At 34.4% G+C, this 19,505-nt stretch overlaps 1 protein-coding gene across 5 annotated transcripts in view; it reads left to right on the top strand.

The window, feature by feature from the left end:
* LOC128683524 (diacylglycerol lipase-beta-like) overlaps nucleotides 1-19,505 on the top strand; it is a 39,095-nt gene that overhangs the window by 12,114 nt on the left and 7,476 nt on the right. For all 5 annotated transcript variants that reach the window (XM_053769236.2, XM_053769235.2, XM_053769237.2 and 2 more), the window contains exons 2-7: nucleotides 10,667-10,762; nucleotides 14,052-14,276; nucleotides 15,128-15,240; nucleotides 15,991-16,212; nucleotides 16,900-17,215; nucleotides 18,894-19,017. In XM_053769236.2, coding sequence (XP_053625211.1) covers nucleotides 10,668-10,762; nucleotides 14,052-14,276; nucleotides 15,128-15,240; nucleotides 15,991-16,212; nucleotides 16,900-17,215; nucleotides 18,894-19,017 — 1,095 coding nt within the window. In that variant the 5' untranslated portion in view covers nucleotide 10,667. The remainder of the gene's footprint in view (nucleotides 1-10,666; nucleotides 10,763-14,051; nucleotides 14,277-15,127; nucleotides 15,241-15,990; nucleotides 16,213-16,899; nucleotides 17,216-18,893; nucleotides 19,018-19,505) is intronic.

Below are 19,505 nucleotides of genomic sequence, written 5' to 3'. Positions count from 1 at the left end.
AATAACAAATAAAGTAGCAATGTACATTGTTCCTTTCGGTTTTAAGATATTTATAGAAGTAAGCGTTTTGAAAATAAGTACTTCGTTTTCACGGTTAATTCATTCAATTTCAGTATGGGATGTAATTGTTATGATAACACGCGTTTCTATAATTATTTTCTAAATTAACATACATGAATAACTCGTTTTCCTACCATGTAGATGCGAAGTCAATCAACTTTACAACTACGCCTATTTGTAACTTAACAAGCAACATCGCCGAAATTATTTGTGTGTAATCAACATACAATCAAATTGTGTCGCACGTAAATATCCGATTCAATAGAGAGGAGACGCGGCTCGAGAATACGGACAGACAGTTGAGTCGGGTTCTCATTCACGCCTCACTCGTCACTATTGTTCTATCATGGTTCTATCCATGCGTGTCTATTTCACACATACAAACAGTTTAACAACGTTAGTTTTCCAGAAAATTACACGGGGAACAAATGTCTGGCTATACCACTTATTCTTGCCATTTGGTCCTGACTTCCTGACCAAATCCCGATATCTCAGTGCTGGCTTGATATGGACTGACAAATATATAAAGAAAATTTCAAAATTTTCTTCTATTCCTCTGCCTCAGAGCATTGGAACCCAGGTTCCAGGAATATTAATAATTGATATACTACACTTTTCGTTTCTACAGTCGACATTTCTATCTAGGTATTATAGTCAAACATATAGGCCAGTCGCATAAATTATAGCACTATGAAGCTAGTATAGTGTGCTAAATAATTTAGAATATGACGTGAAAAAGTGCCTGTGAAGGCCTAATTTCTGAATAAATGATTTGATTTTTGATTTTAAATCAGGTACAATCAATCCCTTTTGACACAAAGAATATACGTCGGTAATAGTGCTTCATATGAAATTGTTGGGATCCAACATCTTAACCTTCCTAATTTATAAGTAGACCAGGCAGATCCATTTGTCACGTCCAGGATTTTGTGGAGGTTGATATGAATCTACTGAAGATAATCCCATCCTACTAATATTATAAATACGAAAGTTCCTCACAAGCTTTCGCATTGTTTGTTACTCTTTCACGCAAAATCTACTGGATCGATTGTTATAAAATTTGGTACACGAGTAGAATATAACAATAGTGCAACAGCCTATGTGAATTTGGAGTGGTTCTATTAAAGACGCTTAAAATTCTCATTTCTTACGGGAATGCTTAGTATTTATTTCATTAGGTTTTTTAAAAATATTTCTTCAACTAATGCTCAACGAAGTATCGAAGCAGCAACCTTAACTGACTAAACGCGGAACAATAATGGGCTCATAAAAGTTGGCTTTCGCGTCAGCTGTTTCATTTCACTGGCCTTTAAAGGTAAAATTATACGATGCGGTGTAAAATATTCTATTACCGGTTTTATTTTATTGTTTAATATTTATAGACCTCTTTAGTTTAATAGGAATACTCTTGACTTTATTATTGAACAAACATTTTCTGTTATTTATAAAAATTGTTGATTTCGAGGAGATTGCAAACTCTATCAACTTCTTGTAAACTTATAATTGCTTGTATTAAATTCTACCTGAGCAACACATGGAGACATTTATGATAAATATTAACTACCATACAAAAAAACTCGGGTCAATTGAAAAGAATCTACAATTATTTATGTAGTATACGCACTTCGTAAACGTTTTGTAACCGGAATGTTTGCGTGATAGTGAGGAATTTTCTTATTCCCATTCCTGTCTCTGTGTTATTGTTACAAGCATTTGTGTTTCCTAAGGGAGCTCTTCAAAGCCAGAAGTGGACATTCTGTCTCGGTTTATTTGCGAAAAAAAATTATACTGCCACGGGAATCTACCATAACGGCGCAGGGTTAATAAAAACCCAATTTTAAAATATTAATGACGCGGATTTAGTGATAATAATAGCCTTATACCTAAATTACATTACAGTACACTGTAATTACGATACAGTACAGCAAATAGTTCATTAACAGCTCCAACTGCTGGGGCACAGGCCTTCCTTATGGATATTGCGGATTGGCAGGTTTAAAGACGGAGGGAGCTCAAGATAATTTTTGGTCACCCATCCAATGAACGACCAATGTGAGCGTGACTTACTACTATGCCAGACCGTGCACACTATCCACTGCGCCATTGAGCTCCTGAGCAAATAGGTATATAGTTTAATAAACTGAACTTAACAAAATCTTACCCTGACTGGTAATTAAACAACTAGGAAGTATATTTATATTGTTTGCTATATATACACCTATGTCACACGGCAGATACGAGACGATATTAATATTTTTGAAAATCCATTATTTTTTGTGTATTATCCAATAATTACCTGGTAGAAAAATGAAAAGCCCTTTATACATAATATGAGTACTTACTTACCCTGGGTTACTTCACTTAAGTGTCATTTACGAATTACAATTTCCCTCTTTTAACGACCGTCCTCAGACTCCCGCTTACGAGTACAACCAGGAAACTTTATGTAAAACGACATGTACTTAAATTTTGAAACCTATACAAATTGATGTGCTTTTAATTCGTCCATGCACCTATGTCTAGATTTATATCAACTTTTAATAATTGGCATAAAATTTGCGATTTAGATATATTTCATGATACGCCTAAAATGATGAAGAACAAAATTTTACAAAATTGAATTGTTGTTGATGTGTCCATAAATAAATAAATAAATACCAGTATTTCTTATTGGTAATTTTTTTAAATAATGAGATGGAAACATTCTGGAATCGAGCGGAAATTGAACCCACACCCAAATTATTATTATTTTAAAAATTTGTTTAAATGCATGTGACATGTGATATATAATGAAACCATTAACATTTAATTGTTTACTTGATTTCGTTTAACCGAAGTTCGGAAGTACAAAGTACAAGATGTTCGGAAATTACCACTGAAAAAGTTTATAGTTTGACAAAAAAAAATAATGTTTTAGAACGCTATTAAAATGGTCATACATACATTTTAATAGCGTTCTAATGTTATTGAGTTCGCTAACGGCTTTTTAAGATAAATTATGCCAACGAGCTAAAACCGAAGGGCATTGTTGTCGCTGTAACCCAGATACCAGGATCCATAAGTCCTGAGTGGATTTATCCAGGATCCAAAACCTGATGACAAATTGATGAATTTATATTGTGGCCTTAAAGGTGGCTGTCCGCTACCTTGACTTAATGTTCGATTATCAATGCTGGAAAATTATATTCACAGCTACACCAAATGGTTGTGCAAGGCTGAAAAGAACAAGCTAATAAACATCCTCATACACACCTCTGCCATCCAAACTTTCTCAGTTCTATTCGTAGCAAGTGTAAACATCTTCACAACATTTCTCATTTAAGTTACGTAAAGAATCATTACATAAGAGTTTCGCAGGAAATGAGTAAATAATTTGAACGCATCGATTTCCGACGAAGAGTAGAATTTCGGGCAATTAATTTTAGATGTTTGCGTTCAGGCTTAATTAGATTAGATGGATTATTCGCACTTGGCAGCCATGTCGCTGGAATGTTGACAATCCGTTGCTACACGAATTGTCTGGGAATATACCAGTACTACTCCCTAGAGGCAGTGTTCACGATTTCAGTTGTCAAGTTAATTGAATGTGTGCCTTTTATCAACGTTCTTTTTTTATGTAAAATAATGAAGTTTTTTATATTTTATATTTCAAAGAAATATGTAAAGATAACTGCGCCCCGGTGTTTCGCTCCCGAGGGGATAAAAGTACCCTATGCGTCTTTCCAGGTATACTACCTGTGTATCAAATTTCATAGCAAACAAAAAAACTTTGGCATTTATAATATTAGTATGGGATAATACCGTCTAGACTAGGGTGTTGCAGCTTCCGTTATGGCGTTGCTTAGTGGTTGTGTTGTTACGCATGATGTTACGTTAGATTTTATATTTTTCCACACTAAGTAGTGATATTAGTTACTCTATCATATTTTAAGTAATCCACAAGTAAGTGATAGTTTGAGCCTTTAGAATTACAATTTGAGATACAGAACAGCCGCTAATTTTCAAGTCAACATATAATTCGTATCACAAAGCCTGTTATCAATTACTTACTAGATTAATTTTCAATGGCCTTTCAATAGCTCTCAAACCCTACTCACCGTCAATAGACCGCGTAAACAAACCAATCAGTATTAAATTAGTTATAACTAGATATTTACATCCATACTAATATTATAAATGCAAAAATTTGTTTGTCTGTTCCGCTTTCATGGCTAAACCGTTGACAGATTTTGATGAAATTTGGTATGCATGTAGTTAAAGACCCGCTTTCAAAGATTTTATTCAAAAATCAACTTTCAAACATGTTGAAAATATGACCAAAGACAATTAAATGGGCTATTATAAAAAGAATTGTCTTAATAATTATTAATTTGGCATTGGTCAACACATTAATCACAAAAAATATGATTATGCTGTCAGAAATGACTATTCTACCCTGACACGGTTAAACGTCGTTTTAGTAATCATTCCATCCAACAATTAAAAAGCTAATAAACCTTAAAGTAGATAAATAGAGGAAGATGATAGTTATCCAAATCTTTATAATCTGTTCCCTATCCAGTGTTGATAAAATAAATCAACGAATGAATGACGATATGGCTACATGAAACTGTAGTGTGAAAGAAATGAGAAATTCCAATTTCAAAAGGTCACATCAAACAGATTCATTTCGCCACCCACTCACTATGTAAATTGAAAAACTTATTTCACGCGATGTAAAAGTTCGCAAAAAACCTGATGATGTCACCTATTCTGAATGATTTATTATAAAAAAAAGTATTATTATAAAATCAATAAAACTTAATTGACAATTTGTTTGTTTGCGATAACTTTATTGCCTAAAACACATATAGAGAAACAAAATACATAACAGAACGGCGGACTTGTCCCATGAAATAATCTCATTCAGTCAACCGACAGGAAAGAGAATGGAATGAAACCGACAGGAGAGAGAATTTATTATAAATCAACCGACTTTTAATAGTTACTTGAGTATTTGCGATCATAATTTGTGCCCAAATTAATTAGCAAATGGAAATTTTAATGCAATTTCCTGAAAGATGACTCTAGACTAAGATTGCGAAACATAATGCTTAAATTTAATGAGAACTTTTTGAAGATCAGAATGTTTTTTGTTTTAAATATAAAGATATAAAAATATCTTAGAAAATATAACCATTAAATAAACATAACCCTAAAAACTGTGTTCTTATTTATTTTTTCGGTGAACTGGTAAGGAATCCCTTCATGGGATAAATTCTTACAACAAAGTCATTACAAGCAAACAAAATCATACTTATATTAGTTATTTTTAACGACCATAAAAAATATACCTATATGAATTTAATACACCTTGTCTGTCTACATACATCGGCATCGATAGGTCTTTGACCCGAGTCTACTGACGTCAAATGCAGATCTCCAAGTATGCAACTGGTTGCAATAATTTACTTTGCGTCTTCACGAATGAATAGTTATAGAAAAGATATATTTTATTGTAATTTAGGGTCTTTGTCGTAGGTGTCGTTTCCAAACATAAAGTAAAGTGGGTTATATATACAATTCTTAAATAAAATGCATGACTGAAAACTAGCAGCGTAGCACGTAAACATTGTAGAGGGCACTCGTAGCGTTGCTACGAATTTGTTCTCTACTAATGCCATTTATTACGTTTACAAACGTTGTTTTTTTTTACAAACATTACACCATACAAATATGACAAATAATTCCACCATGAAAAATTACAATTATAAAAACTAAATATGATAAAATAAACTTATCGAAAAATAAACGCTGAAAGTATGTAATTTCAATAATTAAAATTAAAACTATGTATAAATAAATAAAATTGATTAAATCACCATCGTGATGCGGTAATTAACGTTGTTTCGGTAATTAATTAAGTAAACGAGTTTCTTAAAAAAATATAATTTCCAAAAATTATTTTTAAATCCAAAAGCTAGGTTGGGGAGAAAATAAGTCTGATAAATAAACAACATCTCTTATCTGGCGAAAAAATAATGACTCCAGAAATATGACCGACCGACAAAAATAAACAATTGTTTTCAATGATATTGCAGTTTTTAGAAAAACAAGTTTATTTTTAAAGAAACTTGCGTAACAATTATCGTAACAGGCTTTTTTAAGGCTACAACATCAAAACATTTTTCTATTAAGAAATGGCATGTCAAGGAATAAATCTAGTTTTCGTAAAACACTGTATCCTAATAGAATAATAGTGAGTTTAGACTCAAAAATATTATATCCGTGTAACTTTTGTCGTCATACATTTAGTTTGTCGTACACATAGGTACGTATCATTATAATATCCTTTCTCCTCCTTAATGATATTTAAAATATATAAAAAATATTTTTATTATTTTAGTACTTGCTTGAGAAGTCGTAAAGGTTAACTTCTCAAATAACAATGGTAGTTACATAAATTTCACAAACGTAACGATATTTAAATATTGCGCACATAACAAACACATGTCGACATTTTCAACATTGTCGAACCTAGTAAAAAAAACAACATCATCAAAAAACTTAGCTATTGTATGACAACGGTCACGTACGTCATGAGCTGTCGCCAACTGGTGAATTTATGATCGTTTTGCCCTTTTACAAAGTCCCATCAACCAATGCCTAATTTCCTGACTTTTTCAGCGGTTTACATAAAAGAATTTGAATACACTTTTTACATTTGAATAGAATTGCTATTGTATTTTTAGGGTTTCGTAGTCAAAACGGAACCTTATAGTTTTTTCAAGACCGTCTGTCTGTCGTTCTGTCCGTATGTGACAGTCATTTTGTTCGGGTACTATGTGTACTATAAGGTTTGGTAGGTGAATCTGAATATACCTTATTCAATGAACCACTACAACATTGTGCAGTTAGATTTAAAACAAAAAATAGTTAATTTGTATGACATCATGTAAAAGTCATCTTTTCTTTCATTCTTTCATCATTATTCATCTGATTGCTTTTCTATATGTCATACCTATGCCCTTTGATAGTAGCAGTAAATCAACACCTGTTTACGAGACATTAAGATCAAAGACAGCTATATTTGCACAGCTAATTGAGTTCTAAGGAATTAACTTCGATATCGTCGAAGGAACTTTGAAAATAAGATACCAAAGATATATCGTCTACAATAGACACACTAACTTAGTTGTCGTGGAGTGTTGTTATTAAGACTATTTATACTTATATTTAGCTGAGTCAGTAATTTAGTAAATAAACTATTGTATGAGAATAATCAAACGCACTGTGAAATAGTAAAAACAATTTGAGATAAAAAAATATACGAAGTAACTTATTGCATTTCATATATCATCATTATTTTAAAAAAATCAGACACTTTAAATACCCACAGAAAAAAATGTAGTTGTGTTGTATAGACCTAAATACACAATGGATATTAATGGATGTACGGATAAATTTTGTTATGATAGCTATGAAAATAATATATCTGACATCAATACCCATGATGGTTTCCTCATATTGTGTTTGTTTTGTATCAGTAAAGTTGAATTTAATGTAATGATCTTCATTAGAGTCGCACAGTGGTCATCCGTCCACGGTTCCGCGTAGATTACGTCTTGTACCTATGTGTGTTTGTTTAATATTCACTCCTGACTGCATAGAGATGATAGTACATTCATTTCAACCGAGATAAACAATAGCGGTGTTTAATTTTCAACATAAATAAAAATATCGTTTTACGTAAGTGCTTACATGACGTGTTTTGTGAACATCGATTTTTTCTCTCCTTTTTTTAAAGTTTCATTAGCATTCGCTAAAATTAAATACTTTGTAGAGAAGGTACACAATATAAGTTTTTTCATAAACTTTTCACTTTTAATTTAATTTTAACTCAGTTAACTTGAGTGTTAGTAAATAAGTAGTATAATTATATAATGGTAATTTTACTAAATATTTAGGATATACCTACAAAAATAATACTCAACTAATATAGATCGATATCGATCAGAATTAAATTATTAATACATACGATATTACCTCGTTTTCGTATAGGCTTAGCTTAATTATAGAGCGTTAATGTGTCGGAGTCGTGGGTAGAATTATGTCAGAAAATGAGTACTGATTGGTCACTTAAGATGTAATCAAAAGCGAATGAACATAGAAAATTACTTAAATAACTAGTACTTTACGTTTATCCTTTTTTCGATGTGTAGTTTGATCATCAGCAGCCGATGTAGTTGTTAAATATCTTTAATGTGTATTTATATTAGGATTTAATTGTGATACGTACGTGCTTTGAATGATTGCTACGCAATATCGTAGCAGATCGTAGGTTGTTATTCGTAGCAAGTGCTACGAATCTTATTGAAATTGGGTGAGATTGTGACAAGGAAAATAAATTTAAGATTATATATTTTTGTGTTAAGTTTAGACTGGATTTAGGAATTTTATATCATACTATAACTAATACATGTAATATTTACCAGTATGTGTATATAACTAAAGTATCAGAAATCTGACATTTAATTTTGAATAAACTCAGCATGTTTCTCGCGTATACGGTCTAAAATACAAGAAACACATCAAAAGCTAAGTCGCAAAGGCACGCCGCGGCTCCAGGGGGTACAGTCAATAGCACAACAACTTACACACAACTATTGCAAATTCACTCGTATTACCGTCCCGCACAGAGTTCCACGCAGGGTTACTTGAGATGCGGTTGACTATATTTTTAATTCCACTGCGTGGGCCGGAGTCAAGCGAATGCCGACCATAGAGTTGGTATACCACAAAACGGAATGTCCTTTGTCTGCGCGAGAGCGCATATTTCCATATAGAAAATGTTCAGCCTCAAAGCGAAGGATTTAAGCCCTAGTTGTTTACTTTGAACTCTCAGACACAGTTTTATGTAAAAAGCTGCTTATTCGCTTTTACAATCCAAAATATTTTTATTTTATGACAAGATACAAGATCTTGTGTGTATGCTGTGTATTTATAGTTATTATGAAAAAACAAAAAATAATAGTCCATCGGTCCGTGGCAACGCACTTACTGCTTGCCGCCATTTTTTTAACTGGATCACAATTATATCACTATCTCGTCACTTTACGGCCTCAATATCATCTACCGTGTTGTTAACATACCTTATATTGGTACGCAATGGTAACATATATACTTACTTAATTATAAAAACAGTTGAATGAAATCTTTTAAACACGTCATCACTGAAAATTTACCAATATGAAACGAAACACCGTGACCCACTTTACAAACAGCGATGTAAACGCAAAGCGACCATCTCACATACTTGAATATACGATTTCTATTCTGGTCAAAGATTTCAATAGCAAATACGGCAGTGTTTTCCAGCTTTACATAATAGAAGGTCTCGAATGGGCTCTAATGAGAACTATAGTATGTTTACACGTGTTGACAAATGTTTGGACATGATTAGCAGTTATGGACAATTTCAAAACCTTGAACTAAGGAATAGACACGATTTACAGAATTTTACCATGCTAAGCCTTTTAGCATCAGATAATAGGGTACGTTTTTTTTTTGTTGGAAAATTTGCCATTGTTAGAATTCAAGGTTAATTAACACAAAATAAATCATTTACGGATGCATTAGCAAGTGGACTCTCTAATAGCAGTAGTGATCGTAAAATTAGTTTAGTTACAAGTTACAACGGGTTAAAAATACTTTACCTACTGACCGGAGCTCATTTAGGGTTCGCGTAAACATCGACAGAAAGATTTCGCTCATTCCACCAAAAATACGTCATAATATAAATATATTACGGCTCAACTCCGAAGTGCGGCTAGACCTAAGTGCAGCCGGTCTCAATTGGCTACACCTAGGTTTAGTCTGCTTGTGTTTGCCTAGACCTACGTTAGCCTTTATTACATAGAAGTAAATCGAGATAAAGATTTAGGCTTTATAACTTCAGTTAGACCCAAGTGTGCTCGGTAGCTGTTGATTTAAGATTAAAATAATTTATTACGGATTTACCCGAGCGAAGCCATAACGGGGCGCTAGTATATGTATAAGAAATTCCTTATCTACTTTTTCGTATTCTGAGACTGTTTAATTATTTGAGCGGTAAAGTTACGTAAAAATAAGATAAAACGAAGTTGAAAAGTTACTCCATGTCGAACAAAAATGGGATCAAAGTGATATTAATCCGTAGTTATGACAGCCCTGTCCCGGTTAACACCGCGGCATGTCGCTCACTCCACGCAAGTTATAAGAAACTTGTGCAGCGGAAGACAGATCGTCTCGTATCATATTGATTCTTTTATTACCTTGAAGAGAATAACGAGATATATCGTTTCTATTATCCGATACTCAAGGCATGATGTATCTGTTTTGTGCCGTTATGTTATATTATAATGGGGTTTATTTGTACTAACCACATGTGTATTTATAAGCCCCATGATAACCCGGAGTAGAGTACGAGGAGACCCAACCCCTAAATGGGATAAGGAATAAAGAAGAATTAATCTAAAATCAGCGCAAATACATTTATCGCAAAGGCAATCTCTTTTCAACGGAAGGGAGAGAAAATTTCCTTATTTATCATCCATCGAATAAACCGAGTGTGTCTATTTGCTTGCAGGATGCCGGCGCTCCGGCTGCTGGGCCGCAAGTGGCTGGCGGCCTCCGACGACCTCGTCTTTCCGAGCATCTTCGAGCTGCTCTTCAGATTCGTATGGTGAGTTTCTAAATAGTGTCTTTCTTTCTCTCTCATCTTTGTGTTGTCTCAGTAGCATTCAGAGTCGTTACGCAGCGTAGCCCATGGTGCAAATTAATACATTTTGAAGATTCGTTGAATTCGCTTTTAAACCGACTTTAAGCTTTGTGATTGCTATTGTTCCGTACCAGCTACCAAGGAACAAGTCCCTTATGTAGTTGCCTCATACAATATTCACAGGAGGATATTGAGTGGTCTTATTCTACGGCGGAACCACATGCATGAGTTTAGAATTAGTATTACTTACATGATACTAGCACTAAATGTATGCAGTGCAACTTCTCACATCTCACAAGTAATAAAAGTTATAATAGTTTCACTTTTAATTGCTCCTAATTTTCTCTGATTACATGTTACAGATAATTATTATAATAACTGGGAATATAAATATCCCCAGACTGACTTGATGGCAGCTTCTGATGAAGCCATCGAAGCGGCTTGGTTCTGGCAAAATCCGCTTCCACAATAGCCTTCAATTCTTCATTATCAATTATGGTCTCTGGCCGTCCACGGGGCCAAAACGTTGGAACCAAAAAGGCACTGTGTTTTTTTTTTGCGACACGACCGCCATACACGTCATTAACTCTTCGAGCCGTTTCCGCAGCACTGGTGCCACGGTGGAACTCGTACTCGTAAATAACGCGAATTTCAAGTTTTCCATTTTGTAAACTGAGTTACAGGTCTACCACTTTTATAAGTTTGTACGGCGCGAAAATATTTTAGCTAATCAGTCTGGAGTCCGCGCCGGTCGAATATTGCCGATGTAACTTATAAACGTAGTAGTACTGTACACAAAGAGAAAAATCAGAAGAAAAAACAAATGAATGACGGTTAACGAAACACAAATATATGTGTAAATAATAAATATAAATTTGAATTTGGAATTCCTAACCAAAGAGGAGAAATTTGTGATTAAAGTAGCCAGTACAACAAAACGCCAATTTCATATGTAAGGACCTAATATTATAAATGTGGATTTCATTTTCAGTAAACTAATTCGTATGTTTAATAAACAAGCAAAGATAGAACAACGAAAAATATTATCTCTACAATATATTTTACTTGTCTATTGATAATAATCTAATATTCTGAGAAAACTTCCACTGAGATCATTAGTCTGGCCTAGCTATATATATCCTGTCGGCAGTGCGAGGTTCAATATCGAAGGGTTGGGAAAATCTCCGTTTCTTTTATTAGATCCCAGATTATTACTGATATTGGATAAAGTTTCTATGACTTACTAAGAATGTCATAAATAGTTTCTAAATATTTTATTGCAAGATATATTTGCAAAACGCCAACAATCTGAGTGTGTAGTTCCATTCCATCCATCGTAGTTTCATTCTCGGCTAATAGCGTTTCAAAGCTCGGGTCCGCATAAAAGGTAAATTATTTATTTAAAACCGGAGTAGATTTTTCATCTTTGTCATTGAACAAAATTATATGTATAAAATGAAATCAAATCAAAAGGTGGACTTAACGCCGTGTGTAAATATTTGGCTTATTACCTTCCTAATATAATACCTCTTTGGGAATTTTGTTGTCTCTCAGCTGTCAAAACTTCTTATCTCGTAGTCACAACGATATCCACGGGATCTGATTGATGAAATGACTTTATCTCGACATTTCTACGGGAACGAAGCGTTAAAAACTCTTTCTTTCGATAATAAAAATTCGCTAGTTCAATAATATAAGGGTTTGCCGTCCTTTTTGAAGGCTCGATGCCTTCGTGAATGAAGCCTTAAGTACGTACCCGTTAGTGAATGGCCGCCAGTCTTTGATCTAAGGGCGTAAACACTGGTGACATCGCGGATCTTCAACGGCTCATAAAATTAAATCATAAAGGCAAACGAACAGGATTTTAGACCCTGTCCCTCAGGTTCAAGAATATTATTAATTGCTGTTATTTATAAATGTTCACCGCCAATTTTCCATATAAATATATAAAGTACCTCAATTGTTTAAATAATGTCGTTACCCCTCATAGCATACGAACTACAAAACGTAAACTATAAGTTGAAGTAACTTTTATTATTCAAGATACAAAGAGCTAAAGGGACGATTGAATAAAGAAAACCTTTCGACGTACTCCCATAGGAAACTAGATTAAAATCTCCAAGACATGCGAAACGTTGCCTATAAAATATTCAATAGATTATGGGCTTTTCTCCTCTGATGTTCGCATGTCTTCTAACAAAAATTGAGTTTCATAAAATTATCCTGTTTCGTTTACAAATCTGCAGATTTTCAATTATTACAAACAGGTGTTTAATTCATTTCAAAAATATTTCAGGTGTATAATAAGTAGGTAGGTAAAAAAAAATGTAAAAAAGAAAGTATGACAAGGATTATAACCGAGTTGGGTATTATGACTTTCAACCACGTGAAAAACTCAACTTTTCATTTCGAATTTGAGGAAGGGAAAATAGTACACAGCATGTAGTGAGTTTATATAGGCTTAAAAAGAAAAATTTGGTGGCTGGCAACCTGAGTGGCCGTCGAAGGTACTTGTTGTTGATATATTAATATGGATGAGTTTCCTCTGTTCAGTTAGTGACGGAAGCTTCCAGACCTTCCCGGGCCCCAGCCTGATTGCTACATAATTGCTTTTAAATTGTCTGGTGCAGATTTGATTGCTTCCATTACTGGATTTGCGAATACTGATGATAATTTGAACGGTAATTTTCTATAGCTTTTTGATTACTGATGAAAAATAACTATTAAAAAAACTAAGCTATAGAATATTAAAAATTAAGTTATAAGAAATCACAAATCATAAAAATGAAATAATCCAAGATCTATAATAATAAGCATCAGATTTCTAATTGTAGAGACGGTAAGAGTCACTTTATAATTTCTAATGACGGGGAAAGCGAGTCATTATTGTTTTATGAAAGATATCCTACTTATCTGAAATCTCTACGAGGTTCTCAGACTCACGTACGTTATTGTAGAATGTGACTATCACAAAATCTGGGTTATGAACACCCTCGCTGTGTGGAACCACAATCTAGGTACTCTCTTCCTATGTTCCAAATTTCAACAACAACATAGTTTAAAAAATTAAAAGTAGAATTCAATGTTCAATTGACATTTTTGAAGAAAAGGTAGCGATGAAGTTTCTTGTGCAAGTTCTTCATCTGCGCTTTGATAGTCAGTAACTTAGCTATTTACAAGTAAATTTTTCAATAAAAAGAACCTGACATCAATGTTGAAAATAGCTTCAATTTGAATCATTTTTTGTCCCCAGGCTGGTCTTGATTGCGTTGGTCGTGGAGGTGCTGTTCCCAGTAAGCTGGCAGTGCGAGACCGAGGGTTGGCACGGCGGTGCCTTTGTGCGGCTGTACTTGTGCGGTACCCTTGCATTGCAGGCCATACTACTGTTGCTTCTGGCAGCCCTGGCGCAGCAGTCCGCGAGAGGAACAATTACTGACGTCGATAAGAGGAAGTTCGTCTCACCGTTGCTTCTTCTCAAGTAAGTGAGATTGTATACTTCTTCTTTATTTTTGCAATCACTCTTTGTTGTCATAATGACGATTAGTTTGAAAAAGACTCAAGCTACGACACGTTCGTGGAGGACAATTTGGTACAACCGCGGTACAAGGTTAGTTTGTGGTTGTACAAAATTGACCATCAATCTATTTTACTGCGGGTATTCGAAACAATATATTTTTGCCTGAAAGAAATTAATAAAACAAAACTTAGTTCGACATACTCGATAGGTATATGCTTTAATTTATTCGAAAAATAATATGTAACTTCAAACGCAAATAATAACGAAATGTGAATTATTTTGTATTTTCTAGAGCTGAACCCTATACGTTAGGTTTCCCCTTGGCACCCCTATCCGCCTCAATAAAATCCTAAAATTACGTCCGTCCGCGTTATATAAAATGTTCAGTAGGTACGTGGCCATTACAATTCCGGACTTGTTTGCGCGCAACCAATCAATTAAAATCGAAATGTAAAACAAATAATAGACATCGAGCGCTTGATTGTCGGTCTATTTGTCCATCCGATTCCAATCAGGGGCGTAGCTAGCACCGTAGCGGGCGTATCATATACAGGCCTCCGGGGTTCAGAGAACAGGAACCAGAGTGGTGTAACAATAGGGTGTTGCCCCTTCTTATGGTTACCAGTCTTGGGAATTCGAGGAGTCCTTATAGAAGGTGATATAATAATGTGGGAGGACGACCTTCTTTTTCGACGTTGTTACGTAAGTTGTTATCCCGGCCCAAGCCAACGAATTTGCCGCAATAGCTACGCTACCGCTTCCAATGTATGATTAATTGAAAGCAAATATTGAATCTTCCACATTTGTTTCAGGGTGCTGCTTGTGTTGCCGGAAATAGCGCTCAATGTAATGGGCACCATGTGGATGTTCTGTGACGTCATCAAGTGCACCGTCAAGGATAGTTTCTCTAGCATAGTAATTCAAAGTAAGTATTTAGTAAGTATGTAAATTGAAATTGTTTACATACACACTGGACAGAACAGACTCATTCACCAGAGTCTATTTAAATGTTTTAATTACAGATAAAATTATTGATTTGTAGCTTAATCAAAAACTGCTGAAAAGAAAAAAAAAGAAATGTATCGTTCTTAGAAACACAAAATTGTGCAGCTAAACCTTTTTACGAACACAATCCAACTATAATTCGCGTGTAATGCTTCACGATGAACTTAAAATGCTCAACCCTGATGCAACCCGCCAGGGACACATGCGCGGGCACGTGTCGGATGCATTATCCTTTCACTTGCATAAGGATGTATATCCTTCCACGTGTAGCGATTAGATTGTAACGTAATGGCTACCCTTGTACCCTAGCGTGCGAGTCCAAGGCCGCGATATTTTTTTCTATTACCGGAATTTTGTTCGCGTGATCACTGACTTAATTATAAGGACAAGTTATTAGTCTTGTACTCTTATCGAATATTAATTAGATTCTTTTTTAGATCAATAAAGGAATTTCTTGAAGTTTAATCAATTATTATATTTAAAACCCTTAACTTCTACTGCATTTGAGTGATGTTTCAGTATACGCCAGCATAAATTAAATGTACTTTTCCACTATCGAAATACAATGTTAAATGTTTAGAATCAGTTATTTTTCAATGTGGCGAAGTATCCCGCATTTTTTGTTACAATTCTTCTACTACTAGATACTTATTCATAATTTTTTGTACAGGTATAGTCTTATTCAATTGGGTGCAGCTAGGGCTCACACTGCTGGGCCTGTTTATGGTGTTCGACCCTCTGGGGTCAGTGCGGTACGGGGACATGCAAGACACCCCTAACCAAGTCCGCCACCATCGGAAGGTCACGGGCCTCTGGTCCAGGCGGTTCCGTTGGGCCTTCTGCTGGCTGAAGAAGGACGAGCACGGGAAGGAGGCGTTCCAACAGGTTGCTGGTAAGATAATAGTTGATTTATTTTTAGGATTTTACGTACCTGCGAATCTATCGTTATTTCAAACAAAGCTCTCTAACAAAATTCGCGGCTACTCGGCCTGTAAAATTGTTCGAAAATCAAAATTATAATTTAGGTAACAATTCAATTATGTCAGTTTTTTTTATTGTCAGCCAGCTAACAATTCCATATTGCAAGCTTTATTTCATTTGTCTTTTATTTTTAATTTCATTCGTATTTATAAAAGTGTATATACTTTTAGCAATCGAGTTTTTACCTTTATTGTACAAAATATTATAATTATACACAACGTTAAGCATCATTTTGATTCGCCGAAAAAATATTTCAAGATAAAATGTAATGAAATAACGAAAATATGCTTAATCGGAAAATTGCTTTATTTGTAAATACAAAATGCTACAACCCGGTACCGATAAATAAAAATTTGTTCAATTTATTTCAATATAATAAGAAATCTACAATCCATCAATGACGTAGAGGCGTTGGCGTGGCATTAACATGAAATCATATTTAATAATCAAGGAATTTTTCGTATTAATCTTTTCGCGCTGATTGAAACATGAAACTTAAGTTTTTGACGATATACACAGAATAAATGATAATATATTTAGGTTATGTATTATTAAATACAATTTAATTAATTGTTGACAACAACATCTCCTATTTCAGCTCTGCTAAGTGCCCTGTTCCGGTCAACAGACCTAGTCCCATCAGACGTGGTCGCCGGTTGCGTACTCCTCAGGGTCCGACAGAAGCGGGAAACTAGAGAAATGCGCCGAATACAGATGCTCAACGACGAAGAGCCCATTTACACCACAGACGTGAGCAAGATATTCTCAGAAACCCCCCCGTGGATGAACTTGGAGGACGCTTTACACTATCTGAGGTTGTCAATAGCAGCGTACGGTTGGCCGTATGTGCTGTACCGACATTGCTTCACAGGCTTCTGCAAGTTAGCCCGCCATCTTACTTGTTGCTGTTGCAGGTATGTATAAGTTAACATTGAAATTGATTTAGGTATTCCAATTTTTTTCTTAGGATGATGTAAATCTTATTAATGTCAAAAATACTTAAAATTTAGTTTACGGTAGACTTATCTTCAAAGACTTCAATCGTCTTATACATTGTCTTGACTGAAATTTCTGAAAATTGTCCGACTTCAAAGAGATTCTTTCATTTCCATTTAATAGTCGTTTTCAGTGATGTTATATAGGTACATAAAGTTTATTTTTATTTCTAACTAAGTAATTGTGGGATTTAGGATTGGAGTACCTGCCTATTCTTGTTATTTCAGTTTTAATTATATCAAATTTCATCGAAATTCTTCCCGAATTTTTGTTTGGAAAGAGTAAAATATATATCGGTACCTATATAAATGCATTCTCATTACCATATAATATTTGTAGGATAACTTTTCCATAAAAAACCGATTACGGCAAATCACATACCTATTTATAAATCGTATGTTTCCTTGGTAAAAAATAAACCATAGTAAAACATACTCAAAAAAATTGTGCTGCTCATAAAGCGGAAAGATTGAATAAGTAGATAGGTAGATAGATAGGTAGTCTCAAAAGTAACTCACGTCTCAGCAGCAGCAGCACAAAACAGAACTATTAAATTAAACGTAGGTATCTAACGTATCTACCACTGTAGTTATCTAAGTACTAACGAAATGAGCGGTATGTGAACTATCTCGAGTTAGTGAAAAGTTAGGCACTCTGTATACAGACCAACCAAATCTAGTTAGCATGAAATTTACCTACGGACGAAGCATTTTACTTTGTATATGTACACTGGTATGTTATAAACAACGAGGTATGTTACCGAAAGTTCTGCTCGAAATTGAGTTTTACTGTTAGGTTTAAATATCTTTATTGGCCCAAAAAGACTCCTCTACCGCACCTCTAGTCTGTCTGTTCGCGACAAACTCAAAAATTACTGCACGAATTTCCATGCGATTTTCACCAATAGATAGAGTGATTCCTAAGGAAGGTTTAGGGGTATAATTTTATATGTTCTTACCCGAGCGAAGCCGGGACGGGTCGTTAGTCTATACTATTATTTGTAAGTATGTTTGAGGGTGGTATCCGAAACTACCTAACCGATTTCAAAAAAATTTCTCCACTAGAAAAGTACATTATCCTATAGGCTATAGTTTATCTCAAAATTGCCACGGGAGCAAAGCCCCGGGCAACATCTAGTGCTATATAATTCATACAATATAATTCACAAAAAATATGTAAAATCTAAATGAATGCCTAAAAATACTAGTAAACAAAGTAGTTAATTCTAGTAGTTTCCAAAAATTCAGCGCAAGCATGATTATAAATAACAACGATTATTATTATTTTATAGACTTTTTGTTTTGTAGAAAATTAATAAATCTATAATTTCTTGTTACAAAAAATTGTTACAAGTACTATGACTAGTACGTTATTATTATTTTCAATGGAGAATTAAAAAATAGTTATAGTACAATGATAATCTAATAAGAATATAATATTTGGTCAAAATGAGCAGTTTTGTCAGTATTCAGAACACCTGTGGTACCTCAAACAAAAGGGCGAAACGAGTTCAAAACCAAAACATTTCCGTTGGTCCACTGAAACTTTAATCTGCCATCTCTTTATATGCCATTGTGTGTTGTTCTTGTCCACCAGACCGAAGAACTCGATTGTGACCGACGACAACTGCTGCATGTGCAATTTTGCCGGCGTCAAATACATGTCCAACTTGGCTGCGGATGACATCATCTTTGCTTCGTTCAACAACCGGGTTTTTGAGGTTTGTCTGTATTGCCAACTTTGTCTGAACGTACACCGAAATATTCTTGTTGGTCTTTATAATCCTGAAAAATGTGATTCGGTGCATAAATTATGTAGGTAGGTATAATTGTGTAGGTATTTATGTTAATTAGTTAACAGTAACTATAACTAATGTGGCAGATGATCCTTTTTCGATTAGATTTATGTTAAACTTAGGTTAGGATGTAGGATATTATTTTATTTAGAGGAGTTGGCAACACTGATAATTGTTTCTCTCGTCATTTGTGAAATTGGAGCGGTGGGCTTGTTTTATTGCACTGTTATGAAATCGAATTCTTATGACGTCAGCTTGGATCATCTATGTATAGTTTTCACGAATAGTCTGAATCATCATGTTTTTTCCTTTTTATGTTTTTATCTTCTTTCACTATTATGAAAGTTCTTGCGTGAACTGTGTAAATCATATAACAGTAGTAAATAGCCTGATGCGAGCGCTCGAGCGTTCAA

Source organism: Plodia interpunctella, chromosome 3, assembly GCF_027563975.2.
Source record: "Plodia interpunctella isolate USDA-ARS_2022_Savannah chromosome 3, ilPloInte3.2, whole genome shotgun sequence".
Lineage (NCBI taxonomy): Eukaryota > Metazoa > Arthropoda > Insecta > Lepidoptera > Pyralidae > Plodia > Plodia interpunctella.
The sequence above is the reverse complement of the archived record's forward strand: the minus strand, read 5'-3'. Positions and strand labels throughout refer to the sequence as shown.